General features: G+C 31.0%; 1 protein-coding gene and 1 long non-coding RNA gene across 3 annotated transcripts in view; one reads left to right on the top strand and one right to left on the bottom strand.

The window, feature by feature from the left end:
* The window catches only part of LOC126892488 (uncharacterized), a 71,975-nt gene extending 57,215 nt beyond the window's left edge, over positions 1-14,760 (top strand). Inside the window, exon 2 of the long non-coding RNA XR_007700864.1 lies at positions 14,685-14,760. This is a non-coding gene — a long non-coding RNA (uncharacterized LOC126892488). The remainder of the gene's footprint in view (positions 1-14,684) is intronic.
* The window catches only part of LOC114329385 (transmembrane protease serine 4), a 110,196-nt gene that overhangs the window by 57,216 nt on the left and 29,125 nt on the right, over positions 1-23,855 (bottom strand). Inside the window, exons 5-6 of one of the 2 annotated variants that reach the window (XM_028278464.2) lie at positions 20,792-20,923; positions 14,570-14,818 (exon numbers count right to left, since the gene is read on the bottom strand). The exons of the other annotated variant lie outside the window; for it this stretch is intronic. Coding sequence (XP_028134265.1) covers positions 14,681-14,818; positions 20,792-20,923 — 270 coding nt within the window. The 3' untranslated portion in view covers positions 14,570-14,680. Of the gene's footprint in view, positions 1-14,569; positions 14,819-20,791; positions 20,924-23,855 lie in introns of those variants that run through there. 2 annotated transcript variants of the gene reach the window in all.

The following is a 23,855-nucleotide window of genomic DNA, read 5'->3' as shown; positions in this document are numbered from 1 at the left end:
GGTCTGATTGTCCTTGCCTATTCTGATTTCATGACCGAGATATATGTACTTTTATGTCAATTCTACCACTTGATTTTGGATGGTTAGGTGTTCGCTGGGAACTAAATTTGTCATAAATTTGGTCTTACTTATGTTCATTTTTAGACCTACTGTTGAAAATACGTTTTCTAATTCTTGTAGCATTTGTTGTGCTTCACCCAGATCTTCGGTAATAAGTTCTATATCTCCATTTCTATACCATTTCTCCATATATTTTTATTCCTCTATTTTCCCACTTTAGCATTTTGAAGGCGTATTCGAGGACCGTTATAAATAATTTAGGTGAGACAGTGTCGCCCTGTCTCACACCTCGCTTGATATGAATTTCTCTGGTGGTATCATGTAGTTTTACACGCATTGTGGCGTTTTGGTATAATTTTTTTTCTAACTTTGTAAACCGGTAATATATTCTACTATTGTTCAAGGCAGTTATAATGCTGTCTAATTCCACAGTGTCGAAGGCTTTGTGAAAGTCTACGAAGATAAGTGCCAGTGGTATGTTATATTTTATCTACTTTTCTATTAAGATTTTTACTGTTTGTAGTTGTTCCGAATTTTGAGCGGAAGCCAGCTTGTTCTCGGGGCTGGTAGAAATCTAACTTTTTTTCTAGTCTTGTCGTAATTATTCGGGTAAACATTTTATAGATATATATATATATATATATATATATATATATATATATATATATATATATATATAACAGGTATATAATCTTTGCTGAACAGTTAGGAAACAAGGTTGAAATATTGGGGTAGCAGCAATCTCAAAGAAAACTCTTTATAATAATTCCAAGCTTTCGATAATGTTTATTATCATCTTCAGGAAACTACAAATATAAATATACAGTATTTAACAATTAGTCTAACTAAAATCAATAAAAATTGTTATCTTTGTGCCATCAAAAATCCAAAACACCATAGTTTTCTCTCACTAAACTAGGTGTCTAGGATCCCCAGAAACACAAAAATAACAAAATATTGCTCTGAGAAATATATATATATATATATATATATATATATATATATATATATATATATATATATATATATATATATATATGATCGGTTTAGAACGTCTTGCGGCGTTGTCCGATTCCCAAATTCCATTCCTTCCTATTTTGCCACAGGTCATCCCTGAGGTCTCGCGCGCTCATCGCTTTCCGGATGCCGGTGGTCCAATTAACTTTCGGTCTCCCTCGCTTCCGATGTTCAGGAGGTTGCCATTCCAGACATTATTTTGGAAGTCTCTCGTCATTCATTCTGTTTACGTGTCCATACCAGATCAGTTGTCTTTATATCTTTCATTATTGTTCCTTCTATTCCCATTCGATTTTTAATGTCTTCATTTCTGATATGTTCTCTTCTGGATATACGTAATGACCTTCTGATTGCATCCATTTCCACTACTTCAATTTTGTTTTTGTTTTTTTCTGTAAGCCTCCAAGTTTCAGAATCATATAATAAACTACTCTTAATCATAGTTTCGTAGATATTAAATTTTCTCTTATTCGATATTTGAGTACTCCAAAGAATATTATTGAGACATCGGATTGCTCTTTTTGCTTGTATAATTCTGGAAGTAATTTCTTTGTCATCAGTTCCAGTTTTATCAAATGTTACTCCTAGATATTTATAATCTTGGCAGGCTTTAATTTTTTGATTATTTTCCATAGTAAGATGAATATAGTTCTCTTCTGAACCAATACATAAGTACTTTGTTTTATCTATATTGACGTCCAATCCCCATCTTGAATATTCCTCGACCAACTTACGCATCATGTATTCTATGTCTTCCCTGTCGTTTGCTATTACGACCTGGTAACACATTTTATAGATGTGGTTCAATAAGCTGATTGGTCAATAGTTTTCTAGGCGCGCCTTGTCTCCTTTCTTGTGTAGTAAAATTGTTACTGCATTGTTCCATGTTTCCGGTATGCAACAATCTGTTAGACAAAGGTTAAACAAAATTTTTATTTGGTTGAAAAGGGCACGTCCGCCCATCTTTATAGCTTCTATTACGGCTCCACCTTCTCCTGGCGCTTTGTTGTTTTTCACCTTTTTCATTGCGTCCTCGCAATGGACGCAATATAATCTGCCTTTAAGGAAAGCTTATTAAACTGACTAAAATCACTTCTAAATTGTAGCAAAATCTGTTTCGGCTTTTTGTTTTCCAAGTATTTGTATCTTAGAAAATAGTTGTGTTATTTGCAAAATTTATTATTTTACCTATGATATTCAGTCTGAAGACGTCATTTATATAGATATTGAAGAGTTATCTGGTCTCAAAAATGTTCTCTGCGGGACTTCGTAAGATATTTCTTACGAATTCTTCTATTCTTCCTTTACTATTTCTTCATCTATAGAAATATGCCAGTATCTATTTAGAAGATAACGTTCTAGAATATTATATGTAAGCCCTCTTATACCATATTTTTAGGTTTATTTAGGAATATTTTATGTAAAATAGTGTCACATGCCTTTGATAAGTCTACAAATATACAAAGAGCTGGTGTTGCATTATCAAGAGTTTTGTAGATTGTAGCTGCTAGAACACATATTGCATCTTCAGTGGATTTTCCCTCTTGAAATCCATACCAAAACTCAGATAGAATAATGTAGTTAAAAAAAATTGTAAGTCTTATCTTAATTATTTTTTCTAATATTTTGTCTATGTTTGATATTAGGGTGATAGGCGTATAATTTTGACAAGCATTTTGATATATATCTCTTCACCAGATTTGAATAGCGGTTTAATAGTTCCAATTTTTAATATATCCGGAGAAATGCTTAAGACATGCATTTATTATACAGGGTGTAACAAAAATACAGGTCATAAATTTAATCACATATTCTGGGACCAAAAATAATTCGATTGAACCTAACTGACCTTAGTACAAATATGCACATAAAAAAAGTTACAGCCCTTTGAAGTTACAAAATGAAAATCGATTTTTTCCAATATATCGAAAACTATTAAAGATTTTTTATTGAAAATGGACATGTGGTATTTTTATGGCAGTAGTATCTTAAGAAAAAATTATAGTTAAATTTGGACACCCCATAAAAATTTTATGGGGGTCTTGTTCCTTTAAACCCACCCAAACTTTTGTGTACGTTCCAATTTAATTAATATTGTAGTACCATTAGTTAAACACAATGTTTTAAAAAAATTTTTGCCTCTCAGTACTTTTTCGAAAAATCAGTTTATATCGAGATATTTTGAATATTTGTCAAATCCACCACATATTTGTATATGGTTAAGTACGATTATGGAAACTTGGTAATAATATAAACATTTATTTTTGATTTACATTTTTAGGTATGTTTTGAACCATATTAAAAAAGGATCCACATCTCGATAAAAGATGCCTTATCAAAAAATACAAAGAGGCAAAAAAGTTTTAAAAACACGTGTTTAACTAATGGTATCGCAGCAATAGTTTAATTGGAACGTACACAAACATCTGGGGGGTTTAAAGGAACAAAACCCCCATAAAATTTTTATGTAAACATATTAAAAAAGAAGCTGCAACTCGATAAAAGCCGCCTTATCGAAAAAATACTAGGAGGCAAAAAAGTTTTAAAAATATTTATTTCAACTAATGGTGCCTCAAAAATAATTTAATTGGAACGTACACAAAAGTTTGGGGGGGTTTAAAGGAACAAAACCCCCATAAAATTTTTATGGGGTGTCCAAATTTCACTATAATTTTTTCTTAAGATACTACTGCCATAAGAATACCACATGTCCATTTTCAATAAAAAATCTCTAATAGTTTTCGATATATTGGAAAAAATCGATTTTCATTTTGTAACTTCAAAGAGCTGTAACTTTTTTTACGTGCATATTTGTACTAAGGTAAGTTAGGTTCAATCGAATGGTATGTTATGTATGAATTAGGTATGTATTTTGTATAGGTATTCCGATATAACAAGTAATCATTTACAGTATTCGTTACTTTGATTACTATGATTACTTTTGTTACTTTTGTATTTTCCCCCCTAAATGCCTTGATCTAATTCTAATAAACCCAATGCAATACATACAAAATTAAAGTTGATCATACTGTAGAAACATTATCATTTCCACATTTTTCCGTTCAGTTTAGAAAGTAATCAAGTGTACTGGTTGTAGATACAGTAGTCGTTACTCGCTCTGATACGACTGATACGAAGTAATCAGAGTAATCAAAGTAGATACAATAGTCGTTACTCGCTCTAATACGATTGGTACTAAGGAACGAATAATCAGAGTAATCAAAGTAATCAAAGTAGATACAATAGTCGTTACTCGCTCTGACACGATTGGTAGGAAGTAACGAAGTAATCAGAGTAATCAAAGTAACGATTGGCCTCTCTGTATAGTAATCGTTACTTTTGGTATTCGTAAGTAACGAGTACTTTGTAACGAATAGTTACTTTTTCAACATCACTAGTTCAAAGAGGTAGATTCTACTAATATTTGTATGCAGCAAAAAAGCTCCCATAATAGTACATTGAATCACGGTTTTGCTCCAAATTTTAACCTTCCGCAACTAACATAGGTTTTCTGAACATTAAAGCTAACATCCGTCTCAAAAACCGACATAAAAAAGTTTCCATTGACACACTTTCAAGTGTAGGGTTGTGTTGTGTACTCCTTGAATTGAAGAAGTGAAATTAAACAAGAATGATAACTATTTTTAATTTATTAAGCCTCTTAAACATTAGCAAAATACCAAAGAAAATAAAAACAATTATACCACATCTCGTTAAATGTGAAAAACAAGCTCATTCAGCGCCGGATAAAGGGGCGGGCGAGCCGGGCGATCGCCCGGGGCGCCAAATTTTGAGGGGCGCTAAATTTTGAAGGACGCCGATATAAAAATATAATTTTTTTCATTCATTATTTTTTTTTTGATTTTATATATTAACTTTGAACATTTTTCCTATGACATTGTTTAAATATTTCTAATATTATTTATAAGAAAAATATTTCTATCTATATTGAGAATTCATAACTCAAAAAAAAAGATTAATATACTAAAACCAAAGCTGACTAATAAATATAATACCACCAAGAATTCTTATGGTTTTTATCACTCATACAAAATTAATGCAGACAAATTCTTTTTACGATCTACAAAGGTTATTCATTTTTTGGGTCATTTGTCACGTAGGTATCACATTATGTCAACAAATCTACTTTAAAAATAGACGAAGATCAAATTTTAAATTATCAACAAAATTATGAATAGGCAGTGATTAGTGATACTATACACCTACTGTATTACTATGTATATAGTGATACTATATACCTACTGTATTACTATGTCGTAAAACTGTTTGGTTAAATAATTTTTAACACTGGCGAGTGTGCTTTAAAGTGGAATAACAAAAGTTTTGTAAAATATTCGTTGTGGAATTAATGAATTTTTATTATTTTTCCGTTACATAAATTTTGGTAAGTAGCTATCCACGTAATAAAAAAATAAATGAATAATTAAATTTATGGTAGAAAATCATACTATTAACTTATTGCACATGAAGTCATGAGGTAAATGACGAGAATTTTGAACATTTGAAGTGATTTTTTCAAAATTATTATACTCATCGGTCTTAGTAATTAAATTTACCTATTATTTCATTGTAAAGTGATTTATTTCTTCTTTTAAAAATTTTTTGTCCTAATCTGGGTATATATGAATTATTAGGAATGACAAGTTCTTCTTCATATGAATGTATAGAAACCTATTTCGAAAACTTTGTAAGCGTTAAGATGTTTTATTTTTTGCATAAAAAACAGCGCGTCGTATGAAAAAAAGGATAAATTTTTTGTCACAAGTTGAACGAGGAATTCCAAAATGATTTTTTAGTTGAAATATCATTAAATCGCCAGTTTGTTAGAAAAATTACAACACCTCGTTTCTCGGAAACAAAACTTTTGCCGGCATACGTTTATAGAGCAAACTGTCATCATTTTTGAAGTTATACTTCTTAGGCGCGATTGAGATTGAGGGTGAATTTATTTGATCTGCGCGCATGCGCACACCGATAGTTTGGTATTAGTCTTTATATACGGGCTCTGATTGGGTGTTGAAATGATCTGTCAATAATTGTTCAATATGGAGGTTATCGATAAACAAAAATGTTGTATAATATATTAGTTTTTATTGTTGTGAGGACAGAAAAAAAATCAAATTTATAATTATAGTGACTTTTTAAATAGTTTTGAAAAGCCACAGGTACGTAATTCTAAATGTTTCAGTTGTATTCCAATAAAAAATTATCTTCATACCTATTTGGAAAATGTAAAAAAAATAATGTACTTACCTAGTACTTGCTATGCTATACCCCTAGTAGGCAATGCTTTAATTTACATAATCTGATTACGAACAAACTTTCTACAAATTTTCATCTAATGTATCGTTTTCTTACTCTATACAGGGTGAGGCAAATAAAGGGCCTATTACAAATATCTCGAGAACTAAAGGCAACAGAATCATGAAAATTGGAATAAAGGGGTTTTGAAGGATGATCTATTAAATTAAAATATTTTCATCTCTTTGCAACTTCCGGTTATACCGGAAGTTGCTTATAACTTCGTTTTTTTAAATGGGACACCCTGTATATTTTTACATTTTTGGATTCTCTTCGATGTCTTCTTTCTTAAAATATGAGGTTTTGTAATATTATACAGGGTATTTTAAAAGATAATTGCGTTTTTTTATTAATTTCGTAGCAAAATTAACACCCTGTAGAATTGTAGTAGTTTGACATCTAAAACTCTACTTACGTTCAAATGATTTTTAATATACTCTACTATTGTTAAGAATCATTAGTATAGCTAAATTTTTAATTTTAGTATACAGGGTTGGTCGAAACTCGGAATGAGTATTTTCCGAGTTTTCTTAAATGGAACACCCCGTATTTTAGTATTGTAATGAAATGATATTTTATGGTACTTTTTTATTTCTTAAGCATTCCCTATAACTAACTGCTTTAATTTGTGCTTAATTGTTAATCGCACCAACAATCTTAACTAAGTAGGTATTTCGATAGCTAAACCATTATTGGTAATTTTAAGGACCAGTCTGGATTAATATGTATTTATTTCTGAAAAATTATTTGGGATTGAGTATTTTCACGGCCAACCTAATAAAATTGTACGTATTTTTTGTTGCAATTAATGTTTAGCTTGAATCACCAATAACTCACAAATTAAAGCAGTTAGGTATAGGGAATGCTTAAGAAATAAAAAAGTACTATAAAATATCATTTCACTACAATACAAAAATACAGGGTGTTCTATTTAAGAAAACTCAGAAAATACTCATTCCGAGTTTCGACCAACCCTGTATACTAAAATTAAAAATTTAGCTATACTAATGATTCTTAACAATAGTAGAGTATATTAAAAATCATTTGAACGTAAGTAGAGTTTTAGATGTCAAACTACTACAATTCTACAAGGTGTGAATGTTGCTACGAAATTAATAAAAAAAACGTAATTATCTTTTAAAATACCCTGTATAATATTACAAAACCTTATATTTTAAGAAAGAAGACATCGAAGAGAATCCAAAAATGTAAAAATATACAGGGTGTCCCATTTAAAAAAACGAAGTTATAAGCAACTTCCGGTATAACCGGAAGTTGCAAAGAGATGAAAATATTTTCATTTAATAGATCATCCTTCAAAACCCCTTTATTCCAATTTTCATGATTCTGTTGCCTTTAGTTCTTGAGATATTTCTAATAGGCCAGTTATCTGCCTCACCCTATATATTGTTGTATTTTAATTCGACAAAAATCAAACTAATAAAAATTCATATAAACAAAATGTCAAAAAGTTGTTCAGTTTGTGTATATTCCCACATGACGTATACGCGAAGGTGGTGCAGTTTGAAATCGCTTCGACTCTCGTACGGCGGGATAAACGGGAAGTAGGTTCAAGCCCAATGCAAGTTGTATCATTTTTTTATTTTTTTTTATAGATTTTATGATTGTAAGTATATTATTATACAATTTTTTTCAGAAAATACGGATTTAATTAAAATTTTTGGCAACAATTATTGTTCATAAATCATTTGTGGCATTTTTCAATGTGTTTGTGTGTGTTTTATTCTTTTACTTTTTTAATTTTTGGTATTGTTTTAATAAAAATTTTTGGAAAGTAGTAGAGAAACTGTTTAAAGTAAGTATATTGATTTCGTTGAAATCATATAATAGAAGTATAACTTCTTACGTGCGTACAAAGTACACACATTCTTTTTTTTTTCATGTAGAATTATCCCTCAAAGTTTGTCGCACTTATTTAGAAACACCCTGTATCCTTTATAATTTCCATAGTTTTCAGTTCCTTCACTCAACCGTTCTCTCCAGCTCTTTCTGTTTTCAAAACTTCTTCCATTGCTTCGTCCACTTCAACTCTGAAAGATCTTCGGGCCTGCCTTTCTTTGTTCTTTGTATCGGGCTCCACTCTATTATTCTGTTGATCCAACGTTTTTTGTCTGCTTTTCTTCTTGTCTGTACCAGGTTAATTTCTTCTGTTCTATGTATTCTATTATATATCTGAGTTCATTTCCATTCTTTTCTTAATCTCTTTGTTATTTATTCGATCTCTTTTCGTTGCTCTTGGCGTTAGCTGGTACTCACAGCTTTTCCTTAGAAATTCCATCTCTGTTGCTCTTATTTTGTTTTTGGTTTACTTATTTATTATACAATTTTCACACCCATAAGTCAGGATACTTCTTGTCATGGTGTGATATATTCTTTCTCTTGTTTTTATACTGATGTTCTTGTCCAACAATACCGGGTTAATTTTCAAAATTTTCATATGTAGTCTCTTGTTTGTCCTAGTCTATGTTTTATATTATCTTCTACAGTTGTTCCTATGTTTGATATTATGAAACCTAAATACTTGTACTTGTTTGTTCCTTTGATTTGTTTACCTTCATCTATTTCCAGCCTATTCTTTTGTTATTGGTATACCCATTCTTTCGCACTTCTTCTCCATGGTTTCAGGGTTTTTTCCAGGAATATTTAAAATAGGAAAGGGATATGGAACAGCCCTGTAGCAGTCCTTTTTTCGTCTTAAATGAACTGCATATTCTATTGCCCTGTTAATTTTTTTCATCAAATTTATATCAATAACAATTTAAATGTTTTTATAAGCAACAAAAAACACCAGTTAATTTTTTCCTGTAGAACGATATACCGGCCGTACGGCCGGCATTTTTCTTTTTCATTTTGTGGCTGAGTCAATAAAGATATCAAAAAATTAACTTTCCATTCGTGTGTCACGTAGCAAAATTGCCCCGAAACCAAAATTCTCCGAAAGTTGAAACCCCTATTTCTATTTTGCCGATTAAAGGGTTAAGGACGTTGGTCATTACATTTGCCCATTTAATCTTATTTGCAGCCGCCCTGAATAGTTCTATAGAGGTCATATTCGTCCATTGTCGTAGGTTTTTAAGCCAAGAGTTGCATCTTCTTCCTGGTCCTCTTTTGCTATTGATTTTGCCTTAGATTGTAAGTTTGGAGCAGTTCATACTTTTGATTTCTTACGATGCGCGATGTGACCAAAATATTGTGTTTTTCGTTCTTTTATTATAAGCATAAGCTCTCTTTCCTTGTTCATCCTCCGCAAGACTTCCGCATTTGTCGTAAGACTCTTGTAGGATATTCTGAGCATTTTACGTAACACCAGTGTTCGAATGCATGGATTATTTTTTGTGTTGCTTCTGTCATTGTCCAGGCTTCAACACCATAGAGCAAGGTGGAGAAAACATAGCACTAGTATTCTAGTTTTCAATGAGATACCCAGCTGGCGGTTGCATAGAACGTTTTTCATTTTGTAAAACACTGTATGTGCCTTTTCCAGACGTGTTCTTATCTCTAGTGAGTGGTTCCAAGTTTCCTCAAGATTACTTCCACACCGAGAGAAAAAAATTCTTGACATAAAGAAACTTTATTAATATTTAAGAAAGATCGACTTGGCATATTGCCTAAGAAATATATCTTTGTATGTAAGATATAATTTTCTAAAATATTTCAAATAAATTCTACTATAGCCAAAGAAATATATCTTAAACATGATTGAACTATCACTTTCTGGCAAACTTCAAACCCATTTATCAGAAAGAAATTACACTTGATGTTAATTAATTTTATTAGTCATAAAAATATATTTTCTACACATAAGAAAACTATTCTTTCTGAGCAATAATATTTCTTAATAAGAAATATTATTATTTTACTATTAATAATTAATTTATTTAATGTTAAGAAATATATTTCGCAGAGATAAACGTATATTTAGAGTTACGTTAATATTTCTTGAAAATAAAGTGATATTACATACGGCGAAATAAATCATTGTGTTAAGGTAAAATCATTATTTATTAATATAACAAGATATAAAACGTTATTATTACATACAAATATTTTCTCCACTCTTAAACCACTGGCTTCTACATAACAATAAAAGGATGGAGAGGCAAATTCAACTTCCTCAAATTTTCCTTCTTTTGTTAATGGCATTTTGTATATCAGCAATTCACTAAAACAAAATCGTTATGTAGAAAGAGTAAACTTACTTTAATAAAATTTTTTTTATAAAGAGATAGATATTTATTTTGACAAATTTAGGAAATACAAAAAAAAAACAAATACACGGCCCCACATAAGAACTATTAATACTAATAATAATCAATCATATTTAGTTCAAACATGGCATTATTTAACCTACACATCTTTGTTTATTTTTTCTTTTTGTTAATGAAATATTAATTATTTATCTGTATAAGTCTGTCTTAAGTCACACAATAAACATTGTTTAGCTAAAACAAGAGGGAAAATACAACCAATGTAAAACATTGAAGCAGACATAATAATATGTAATTTTCTTAATTTTTATAATCTAAAAGAGACAGCATACCTAATCATTAAGAAATTTTATTACGGGAAAGTATTATTAGTTTACATCTAAGTCATTTAATACATATTAACTAATTCACGGTTTTCGGCAATAACATTTCTTAACCATAAACATATATTTCTTTTAGGCTAACTGATTTCTTTATCTCAAATAAATTAACAGAAAAAATCCTCAGCGTTGCACCCGCCATGTTTGATATAGCGTTGTATTGTATGTTTTTATAGAAGACGATATATTCAAGAAACCTTATTATAGTTGATACCTAAGTATACACATTTTTAAAAAGGTACTTACATGTATGAAGTTCTACCATTTCTGGAAGGCCCCGCAGTTGGTTAATAACTGCTTTCTTAATATTGTTCTGAAGCTATATATTATATCATTCTGTCCCAGCTTTAAATTGTGGCATATTTCCCAGTTAGAATAATAAGCTCCTTTATTTCAGAGTCGTCCATCATTATACCTAAAAAGCATATAAAGGTACTATTATGTTTCTTTTTTAACCATTCGGATACGCAACAATTTTATTATTACATCTTAAATTACTCAATTCACTTTTATTTAATACCTATATATGTACGTACCTTCAAAATATCCGTTAATTTTTAAAGAACACCAATAAATCAAAAATCCATCTATATGAACATGAACATATCACGCCATCTTGACAAACACTGACGACTAAATCATAAATAGTTAATCTGCGCAATTCTTTTGTGGAAGAAAATCTCTTTGCAAGTAACATTTCGGCATTAATGACAAAGTTTGTATTTTATAACCGCAGTTACTACAGAGGGTATTTCTGAAGAATCATTTCTTGTGGTTTAAAATATTTATTTGACTGCAAGAGAATTTCTTGTTCACAAATATAAATATGGATTAACTTAATATTATATTTCTTATACTACAAAATATTTGTAGTTTTCAATTTAAGAAATAAAAACTTTAGGATAAGAAAATTAAATGTAACCATTAATGCGTTTCTTAGTATTGAAGAAATTATCTGTAAGAAATTATTGAGTTGTGTTTAAAAAACTCGTTTCTTCATATGTGAACCGGTATGTTTAAGTTAATAGGATACGTTAACTTTTAAGAAATATTGCTCAAAGAAATCGGTGTTTTAGGAGAAAAGAAATTGTTCTCTCGGTGCAAGGTTCGTTATTCTTGTTACACCTTCCAGATCTGTTCCGTCGACATTGACCTTCACCCTTTCGTTTTGGTGCTTGCTGATGACTAAAGCTCGGATTTATAGGCAACAAAAATTGAAGAAAAAGGCGCCTATATAGGCAAAGATTTTTATTAAAAAAGGCAGTAATATTAACATTTAGGCAAAATATAGGCAATAAAGAAATATAACTTATTATTTATTGTACAAAGTGAATTAGCGTAATATTAACTTAAGGCAGGTATATTTACACATTAGTATAAATAAACTAGTAACTAAATAACTGTTAATTAAACATTGTAACCACTTAAAATTGTATCATTAATAGAAACAACTAAATGTTTTTCAATATTTTCGGTCTTAAAACTATGTCTTCGATCACTTAAAATTAATTTGTACATTGAAAACGAACGTTCGGCATCGACAGATGTAATTGGAGCATATTTCAGAGCGGATAATAAATCTGGCATAATTTGTAATTCCTCGGAAAATGTCCCATTCAAAACTTTAGCAACATTAGATAAAAACGAAAAACCTTCATTCTTATCGAAAACATATTTCATTTTTTTAAAAATTAATTGACCGTTACTTCCAGGTGCCGATTTAATTTTCGTCTTTAAATTATCTATTAATTTTACTGACTCACATAAATTTATCTCTTGTTTTTCTAATAAGGTAATTGTGGTAACTATTAATTTATAATTTTCATTGATATAAGCGAGTTCCTGTTTCAATTTGGGATTTTTTAATATTTTGCTTGCTTCTCGAATGGCTTCGGAAATATCATCATCAAATTCTGACATAACTAATTCTATTTCATTGCAGTGTTTAAAGTAAAAAAAACTGCTTCGAGCCAGGTTCCCCACCTTGTAATTACTGGTTTAGGTGGCAAAGGGACACCGGGAAGTCTTTCTTTATATATTTGCACCCTCAACGGAGCCTTTACAAAAACTTTTTTCACAAAATTTATAAAATTATTTACCAACGGAAACAGATTTCTTATTTCTTCAGCAATTCTATTTACCCCGTGGGCTACACAAGTGCAATGAATTAAATTAGGATAAAAAATCTTAAAATTAACAGCAGCTTTTAACATATATGCCGCAGCATCTGAAAGCATTAAATCTATTTTATTCACTGGTATAGGGTTGGGTAAAAAGAGGTTTGTTAAACTATCTTGTATAAATCGACTTATTGTTAAATTGTTTGTTTTTTCCAATTCTTTAACGGCAACTAAATAAGGTTTTCTCGCAAAGTTTTCGTTCAAAACTCCAATAATTAAATTAGCTATATACCTGCCGCATACATCTGTCGTTTCATCCACGATAATATACAAAAAATTGCCCTCTAACTCCCGCTTAATTTTTGAAATACATTCCACATAACATTTTTCCACAGTATGTTTTCTCAATGTACTTTCGTCCGGTAAGGATTTATTAAGATATTTTTCGAAAAAGCATTTAAAACTAGGGTTATTAACTTTATATAGAGAAATGTTGGATGCAATCATCATCTGGCATAAATCAAATTTAAATGCGTCTTCCTCCTTTTTTTTTTTGAACTGCTTAAACTATCCCGCAGAGATATTTGGGCTAACTTAGAGGAATTTCATTTTTCCAAATTACGTTTATGAAGTGGGGTTCCACAATGCTGGTCAATAAAGTACTTTTTTCTACTTGAAATCTGAGAATTTAAAAAAAATAATTAGAATTTTAAAACCGCTTTAGAATTTAGTTATGTTGTGGGACGAGAGAAAATAAAACTTACCGATTTGCCGCATGGTTTACAAAATGCTATATCTCCTTCTAGAGAAAGTTCCGAATAAGGTGCCATCCATAGCCTTAATTTAGATGTCATATTTTCACACAAATGTCTAAAACGTTTTAAAACGTGTTCTTTGCTTTTCGGTATACGCAACAAAACTAAACTAGGATATAGCAATTTGTGACTAAACTCTGATACAGTAACCGACTGATCAACTGATAATAAACTAATAAAGCTTAGGGATTTCCAAATAGTTAACCCTCAAGTCTCGATCAGGTACATTTTCCTAGAAATCTGTTATATAAACAAACCATTGATATTTTATTATTGACCCAAAATTTTATTATAGAATGGTTTAGTAATAGAATAATATCATGGGTAGTACCATGAAATTTTAAAAAAGGCACAAATAGGCGAAATTTACGAAAAAAGGCAAAAAGTGCAAAAAACAATTATAATAGGCAAAATAAGCAAAAAAGGCATTTTGCCTATAATCCGAGCTTTACTGATGACCATCGATTTTGTCTTCCTTGTATTCAATTTCATTCCAAATTTTTTACAGGCTGTGTAGAGAATTTGGTAATTCAATACTATATTCCGAAGGTATAATCTTAAGAAAGAAAATATGTTTAATACCCAGAGAAAAATGTGGAGATTACTGTTATATAGTAAAGGCAATATTTCTATTTGAATCAAAATTTATTGAGAAATGAACAATATTTACATAAGTCTTTCATAACAAAAACCAAGTCCCATGATTGTATTCTCAAAAAAATGTTACTGTTGGCAAATTAGATACCGGTGGTTCTGCTTATCCATGTACGGTAATCGGCGACACTGGTAAATCCTCCATACATTGACTCACCAATTACATACGATGCAACACCTACAACTACACCATCATGTTCTAAAGGACCTCCTGAATCACCCTAAAATGTTTTAAATTTATTATTACTTGGTATAAAATTTATGATAATATCGAAAACACGAGAAATAACGAGAATCTCTTAAATGAACCAATAGTAACATAAACAGAACCAATGTCGAACGTCGAACGGGTATGCAATATGCATATCTTGGAACAATGATCCACTCCACTGGTGATTACTTCCAGGAAATTAAAATCAGAAAAGAACAGGGTAGAGTAAATTTAACAAAATGAGAAAAGGACTCTTCACCAGAGATTTGCGGCGGGCGAACTTTCGACACCAACTTGTGTTTGTACCTGGGGTAATCGAAGGGTAAAATTTTATTACAGGAAATTTCGACACCGCTCGGTAAAGCAGGTAGCTGGCTAATTACTTGGGGTTTTTCAATATTTTTTATTATCACTTGCATCTAAATTTTCACGAATATTATTCCGTGGAATTTAATTTCTTGTTTGACGTCTTGCTTGTATATGGATAGTACATTTTCATACAGTACCAAAGTTTTTCTCCAATTATTTACTATACATGGCTGGGAAAATGGACATTATGCTCCTTCTTAAAAGACAAATTGTCGATGACATAAAAACATTTATTCTGTTTACTAAAGTCTAAAATTTTTGCAACATTTCAATTATCGTTAGAGTCAACTGAAAAATTTGTGGAAAGGCCATTCATTGTGCTGTATTGGGTATGTGACCCAATGTAAAAGTTCGCAGATGCCGTTTTCACTTACATCAAAACTGATGTAAAAAAATATGTTTAAAAATATTCAATCTTTGGGTTTAAGTTAGTCAAAAATAGTTAAGACATACGTTTGATTTAACTTACATAATCGATAGCCTATTTCCACCACAGAGATATGGTCTAATCAGAATCCAGGTCTATTACGAGGACTACGAATGCCTGTGAACCCTTCCATTCGAGGTTTAATTCTTCCTTTTACTCAACGCATCCTCAACGCATCCATTTTTTGTCAAAAATGAATAACCATTTTCAATTTCCTTTTGTTTTTATGCTTATTGAAAAGTGGACACTTATGTCAAAATAAATGGTAAATACTACCGTTAAAGCTAAATTGGTAATTTTGGAGAAAATGATGGATAAGCTACGATTCCAACAAATACATAGGTAATACTTTGGTTAGATTTAAATAAAGTTATATCGTATCATTCCTATAAAAGCTAATAAATTATTATTATATACATGTACATATATTGACTATAAAATGTATACAAATTACTATACTAAATTTACAATCAAGATGCAGTCGAAATAAACAAACCAAGACACGTTAAATGCTACTAGGAGCACTCCTGAATCATATAATTTACAATGTATAAGCTTTGGACATCATGATTTGGAATTTACAATGTATATAAATTGTAATTATGATTTCGGAGTGCTCCTAGTAGCATTTAACGTGTCTTGGTTTGTTTATTTCTACTGCATCTTGATTTTAAATTTAGTATAGTTGCGTTATATTCAGACATTTTTACCGCTTTAGAGAAATAAAATGTATATTATGTTTATAAAATAAACAAATACATTAATTAGTTATTAATTATGGTATTTTGTTTGTGCCGCAATTATATTTAATTGGTGTCGAATATTCCTGTAAGAAAAAAACCGGCATTTGTGGCTGGTGTCGAAAACTCCCATTCAATTTTAGTCGCTACCTGCTAGGTGTCGAACTTTTCTACGCCCGAGATTTGAAGTTGGAACTAAGAGTTACGCTCCTTTCACACACTAAGAATTTGAACTTGTGATCGCTAGAACCCACGATGACATTCCAATGGTGGCTCAAGCAATCCCATGGTAACTTTCACATCAAATAGGTTGGCTAGGTGCGACGTTTTCTCGACTTTCATTTCTGGTGTGGAAGCTTGGACCTTGAAATCAGCATTAATGAAAAAACTAGAGTCATTCGCGCTGTGGGTGTACAAAAGAATTCTGAAAATATCGTGGACACAACACGTCACAGCCAAAGAGGTTGTAATAAAGATGAATAAACAAATGGAAATCTTAACTACCATGAAAATAAGAAAATTAGAATATTTTGGACATATTATGTATTACACGTGGAGAGAGATACAACTTGCTCCAGTTGATTATGCAGGGAAATATTCACGGAAAAAGAAGCATAGAGAGACGTAAAAATATCGTGGCTGCGCATCCTGAGAGAATGATACGGATATACATATATCAAATGAACTTTTCAGAGTAAACATCTTTAACCCTTAATCTTCCGATAGTACTTTTAAGTACCACCAAAGTCAGGTACCCTTATATCCCAAGTGTTAAAGTAGATTTTTTTAAGAATGTTTTGTTAAATATCATTTATTAGTTATCAGCTGAGGTTTAATACTTCCAATGTCATTCAAGCGAATTCGTGTTGTTAAATACAGAATAAGATTTATAGCTAATCTAAAGCACCGTTGAAAAAAACTATGCTTTTATCTTGCTTTAAAAATTTTTGACCGAAAAAATAAGGCGGACTTAAAAGTACCGTCGGGAGGTAACTGTCAAAAAAAAACTAAAAGTGATGGGAGGCTAAAGGCTAAAATCCAAATAGCTATGATGATTGCCGATCTATCTCCGTCGCGGAGATGGTACTTGAAGAAGAAGATAAAATTGTAGCAACCGCTTGATAGAGTTTAAATTTAAATTTACTGCTTTCTTTCCGAAGAGTTATTTACACAAGCCCTTGAAAACATCAAAGAAAGGATCAAGATAAATAGTGAAAATATAAATAACATTCGTTATGCCTACGATAGAGTCATTATCGTTGAAAGTGAGAAAGATCTGCAGCCGCTTCTAAACACAATTTGCGACATTGTTTGGTTTGGTTTCACAATAAACAAAAAGGTAAAACAAAAACTATGGTGATCATCAAGAGGAGTAAAGTCATAACAAGGATCCAGATAAAAAATGAAGATATCGAACAACTGGACAACATTAGGAGTCTGGATTACGGAAGAACTAAATCCGAAATCAGAAATTCGATCAAGAATAGATCAATCAAGAGCAGCCTTTTTGAAGATGAGGGAATTTCTGAGTAAGCAAAGACTCAACCTGCAAATCCGATATCGAATGGTAAAATATTATATCCACTCCATTCTTGTTTATGGTGTCGAAGCTTGGACTGTTAATTTTGAGTTAATGAGAACGCTAGAAGCTTTTGAGATGTGGCTTTTCAGGAGAATTTTGAAAATATCGGGGACCGATCATATTACGAACGAAATGGTGTTGCACAGAATGGGAAGAGACAGAGAACTTTTGACCACCATTAAAAAGAGAAAAACAGAGTATTTGGGGCACATACTTAGAAATGACGTATGAGTCATTTCAGCTGATTATGAAGGGTAAAATCGAAAAGAAAAAAGGGGTGTTATTAGACACAAATATCCTTGTTGAAAAACATTCGCGACTGGACCGGTTTAAACATACAGACGCTTTTCAGAAAAGCAGAAGGTAGAGACGAATTTGCAATGGTTATAGAGTTATAGCTATAGCCAACATTCATTAGTGGCGTCGGCACTAGAAGAGGATAGTCCAGAGTAATAAGAATTTTCTCGGGACGCTCAAAGATCCAGGTAGCTGACTACTTTTTTAGTTATTGTAGACCTATAAGGAAGAAAACCTACCTGTTTCCTGCCTAGAGTTCGCGTCCGTCTTTTAATTATTAACCATTTAGTGCAAAAATCGAGATTTTTTCGATTTTTTGCACGCCATTCAAAAGCTAAATAGTTGACATAAAATTACAAAATTCAGTTTATTAGAACATTGAAAAACCTTCAAAATGCCGATTTTTGAAAGGTAAAAAGTTAATTTATTGCTACGCAAACTGCAAAATAAGTGAAAATCGTTATTTGATAATAACTTTTAGTATAACTACCTTAGAACTTTAGTGTTTCACCCAAAGACCTTCAAAATTTGAGAACGATCCATTAATTAGTTTAAGAGTTATTGTATTTGTTTATCCCATAGACCTTTATTTTGCAATAATATAAGACAGAAAATAGTGAAGATAGCGCAATTCTGAGTATGCCAGATGAATGTAGAAGTGAGAGTAGTATCAAAATGTATTAAAAAATATAAAAAATAATTAATATAGTCAAAAATCCTAATGCCAAATTTTTGAAATTTTGTAGTTTATAAACATTTGGGATAACTTTAAAATGTTGTCCGTAGAAAAAATCTTTTTATATATTCGAAAAGACAGTATTTTAACACGAATTTTCAAATAAAAAAATTTAGCCTGGGTTCATTTGGGACAAAGTTAGCCTTATGTTTTTTTTAATTCACAGCTAATTTGTTTATAATAATTAAGGAATCTCATTAATGCCATTTTAAAGAATGGGATTTGTATTTTTTCTTAAAAAATTTGCACAAACATTGTACCTTCACAGCACTCTCTACGATTTTTCAAAAATGTAGTTCAAACGATTACTAGGGGGAACCTACAAATCCACCGAGTTAAAATACCGAAAAAGCAATTTCAAACGAATATAATTTTCTGTATCTCCGCATCAACTCAATGGATTTTTATCTTTATTTTTTTAATTTGTATGTAATTTCTACGTACATTACAAATATGTATTGTGTTTGTAAATTTATTAATTAATAAACAGTGTAATTTGATTAAACAATTCTTGAAAAAATATTTTTTTTACAAAAATCTGTTTTTTTAATCATAGTACCATTAATGATCATAGAAAAGTTAAAGTGCACTTTAATAAAGAAATGATTGTTGTTAGATAATTATTTATTGAAGATAAATTATTTATTAAAGTATAGCTGAATTTTTCTATGATTAATAACGATAGTATGATTAAAATCATGAATTTTTGGGAAAAAATTATTTTTTCAAAAATTGTTTAAACAAATTTGACTGTTTATTAATTAATAAATGTCTAGACAAATTGCATATTTGTTATGTACAGAAAAATTACATACAAATTAAAAAAAGAAAATATAGAAAATTATAGTAGTTTTAAATTGCCTTTTTTAGTTTTTGAACTCATGCATTTGTCGGCTCCCAGCTCCCCCTTCACTTACCACGACTAGTCACCAATTGAACTGCATTTTTAAAAATTGTAAAATACCAGCTTTTCTAATATGCAAAATGATTTTTTCTACGGACAATATTTTTAAAGTTATTCTAAATGGTTATAAACTACAAAATTTCACAAATTTGGCATTAGGATTTTTGACTATATTAGAAAAATTTTTATCTTTTTTTAGTACATTTTGATAGCATCACTTTTCTACTTACATTTGGCATACGCAGAATTGCCCTATCTTCATTATTTTTTGTCTTATGTTATTGCAAAATAAAGGTCTTTGGGATAAACAATTAGAATAACTCTTAAACTAATTAATGGATCGGTCTCAAATTTTGAGGGTCTGTTAAGTACCCCAATACCCAACTTTGGGTGAAACACTAAAGTTCTGAGGTAGTTTTAGTAAAAGTCATTAACAAATAACAATTTTCACTTATTTTGCAGTTTGGGTAGCAACAAATTAACTATTTAATTTTCAAAAATGGGCATTTTGAAGGTTTTTTAATGTTCTAAAAAATTAAATTTTGTAATTTTATGTCAACTATTTAGCTTTTGAATGGGGTGCAAAAAATCAAAAAAATCGCGATTTTTGCACTAAATTGTTAATAAATAAAAAACGGACGCGAACTCTAGGCAGGAAACAGGTAGGTTTTCTTCCTATAGGTCTACAATATCTAAAACATTAGTCAGCTACCTGGATCTTTGAGTGTCCCAAACATGGTCTATTTCTAACTTATTACCCTGGAGTAGGAAGCTTCTTTAAAGAATAATCTAGCATTGAGGGTAAACTACTCCGTGTGATGGGAAACTGGTGATAGAATCACACAATGTTAGTTCATTTGCAGACAAATATTATTTTTCTAGAAAGGGCACACGGAGTTATAAAAATACTTATTTAAATTTGATTTACCATATAAACACCGTTTGTTCTATTTCCAGCACATATTACTTTGCGTAACAATTTTAGGATATTGCAAGTTGTATGTGGTAGAACTTCTATTTTGGCTGCTTTGAGAACATCTGATGCAGCAGTCCCATTTACCTGAAAATATATTTACTGTATAAAATAAAATCTTCGACAGAAAAATTTTATAAAGTTTTTTGTTCACTGCATAAATCTATTCAGTGAAGATAACTAATCCAGTAGAGATCTGCACAAAAAAAAATTGAAAAATTTATGAAGACTTAGCCGCCGGAAGGGCGTTTGCATGGGGTACCAGTGACATTTTGGTTCTTATCTGGTATATGATCTGCTTCTCATTAATTTTATATTAATTATTATTTATTTGATTAATTATTTAATTGTCGCAAATCATACATAAAAAATGAATAAAAAATCTCAGGTTGCCTTTTTATGATATTAAAAAAATGTCTAAATTATCTTACGTTATACTTATCTTCTCTCGTGGTTTATCTCGTGGTAAATGGGAAAAAGAAATAAAGCAAAAATATAAAATAAACATAGAGAATTGTCTTTTATTTATCAAAATCAATACTCTAAAAATCTATCAAATCTAAAACCTGTGGACACAGATGTCCGAATGAAATTTTTACCACTTAAATTTATTCTAGTTAAAAAAAACAATGTATCGGTTTGTTCCCGATGACTTTGGTAAAAGAAACTAAACAAAACAAATTTGTGTATTTGCAAAATTACCTATACTTCCTATTTACTTTTTGAAATATTGGAATTTTAATTCATATGCTTTTTACTCAAACTTTTAGTTTCCGAACATAAAAATATCTTTCACATAAATTGACTGACCTTTTTCTTCACTCACTCTGATGTCTTCTCGTGACCCAAAACAGCTCTCCCTCGTTGACTATGTTAAAGGCTACTCATCAAAGCCCTCTCCGTTCTCCAGCTTCAAAACTATCAGCATACCAGCACCAATTCTCCAACGAGCCAAAGCCTCTTTTGACCAGTACTTGGTTCACACAAACTCCAAAAATTCTCTGCTCTCCTTCTCACAATAATACAGAACCAAAGAGGTATTTCGTCTCAATTTGATCTGTCTCTCGTTCCACTTTTCAGCACTATTTTCCCCTATCAAACAACCACTGGTACTTGCTAACTACTTATCCACGAAAACGTCGAACTGCTCCTCAGCGATGCCAATAACATCCTGACTTCTTTTTCCAATTCACTCAACATTCAAACCACTTTTCCCCTTCCAAATTGCCAAGAATCAGAAACATTTCTCTTTTCCATTCGACAAACAAACAGTCATTCCTTCTAAATTATTCCGACCATCCTAATTACTTTCGGTGAATTCTACAACATTTACTTGGGTTGAAACAAAGATATTAAAATTCCAAACTTTCTTTTAAACCATTTTTCTAGAAAATGATAATTACCTCTACCTGTGGATTCTATAGTTCCCGTAGTAAACAATCTTTTTCCATTTTAAAACTAAATACATCGTCCTTTTCACTTTAATTATTCACAAAAGTCTTTAATGGTTCATCGGAAAGCTCATTGAAATAGAAATCCACTTACATCCAAACTAAATTCTAATAAATATTTACAGATCAATATACAGGGTGTATCAAATTTATGTGCCCGCGTTATTTTAAAAAAATTTAATTTAATTTTCATTTTGCCTTTGATAAATTGAAAACACAATAATATATACTTTAGCTTTAGACTGACCATCAAGATCAGCTGCTTTGTCATCAATCGAGCATGTGTGGGATACGGGAGGTTGAAAGCTAAATCGATGGCCAGGTCTTCCAGCAAACTTATAAGACCTGTGGCATGCCATAAGAATAATCTGGATGGGTATTCAGAAATATGATATAGACCACTCAATTCGATCAATTACATAGAGTATATATTATATAATCAGGAGACACTTATACCATCTAATGGTGTGTTGCAGCTAGTATACCATTACTGGTATACAAATTTTCGCCATTCTTTTTTATTTTTTGCATTTCTTCTTGATTCATTCCAAGTGGTTCCTCTTCTTACCAGCAGTTCCCCACCTGTTTTTTCCCAGGTCTTTTTAGGTCTTCCTCTCTTTGCCTTCTTCCATGTTTTGGCTTCCCATACTCTTGTAACCTGTCGTTGGTCTTCCGTAGGTTGCAGATGTCCCCACCAACTTAGCTGTTTCTGTTCGATAAATTAGATCAAGGGTTGGATGTTTAGCTCTTCCCGTATTACATTATTTCTAATTTTGTCTCTTCTCGTAACTCCTCTCACTCTTCTCAGGTATTTCATTTCGGTGGCATGTAATTTACTTTTCTGTCCATTTTTTAATACCCACGATTCGCAACCGAAAGTGAGGATTGGTCTGAATATCGTCTTGTATACATTCATCTTGGTTTTCCGTGAAATTTTTTTTTATCTATTAAACCCCTGTTCATCAGATAGTACATTTTCATAGCTTTTCTATTTTTGAATTGATTTCCATTTCTTTATCTCCTGAATCCTCTATATTAGTGTCCAAATACTCAAACATGTCGACTTGTTCTAATTTTCTTCCCTCAATTGAAATGCTCATTTTTGATTGTCTCCTATCTTCATTACTTTGGTTTTCTCTTTATTTAAAATCATTTCATATCTTTTTAGTGTTTCATTCCAGATTTTCATTTTACTTTGGAGGTCTTGTGCACTTTCTGCAGCTATTATCACATCGTATGAAAATGCTCCCTCCGAAATCCTCACCATTTGTAAATTTTTGTACCCTACTTTTATTTTCTTCGCTTTGTTTGAACAGGCTCTGATGATTTCGTCCATAAATATATTGAATAATAGTGGGCTCCTCCTTGTTTCAGTCCTTCACTAGTTACAAGGATATCCGAGATGTTGTTTCTCCAAATGACACTATTCTTGTTCTTATATAATAACCCGGTCTATATAGACATTTCAAATAACAAAAATTGCCGGAGAGCCAAATTTTGGTGGAGAGCTAGGGTATACCATAACAAATAAAGTTTAAAAAGTCCCCATCGATCCCATGTGTGCGTCA

This window comes from Diabrotica virgifera, chromosome 9, assembly GCF_917563875.1.
Source record: "Diabrotica virgifera virgifera chromosome 9, PGI_DIABVI_V3a".
Classification (NCBI taxonomy): Eukaryota; Metazoa; Arthropoda; class Insecta; order Coleoptera; family Chrysomelidae; genus Diabrotica; species Diabrotica virgifera.
The sequence above is the reverse complement of the archived record's forward strand: the minus strand, read 5'-3'. Positions and strand labels throughout refer to the sequence as shown.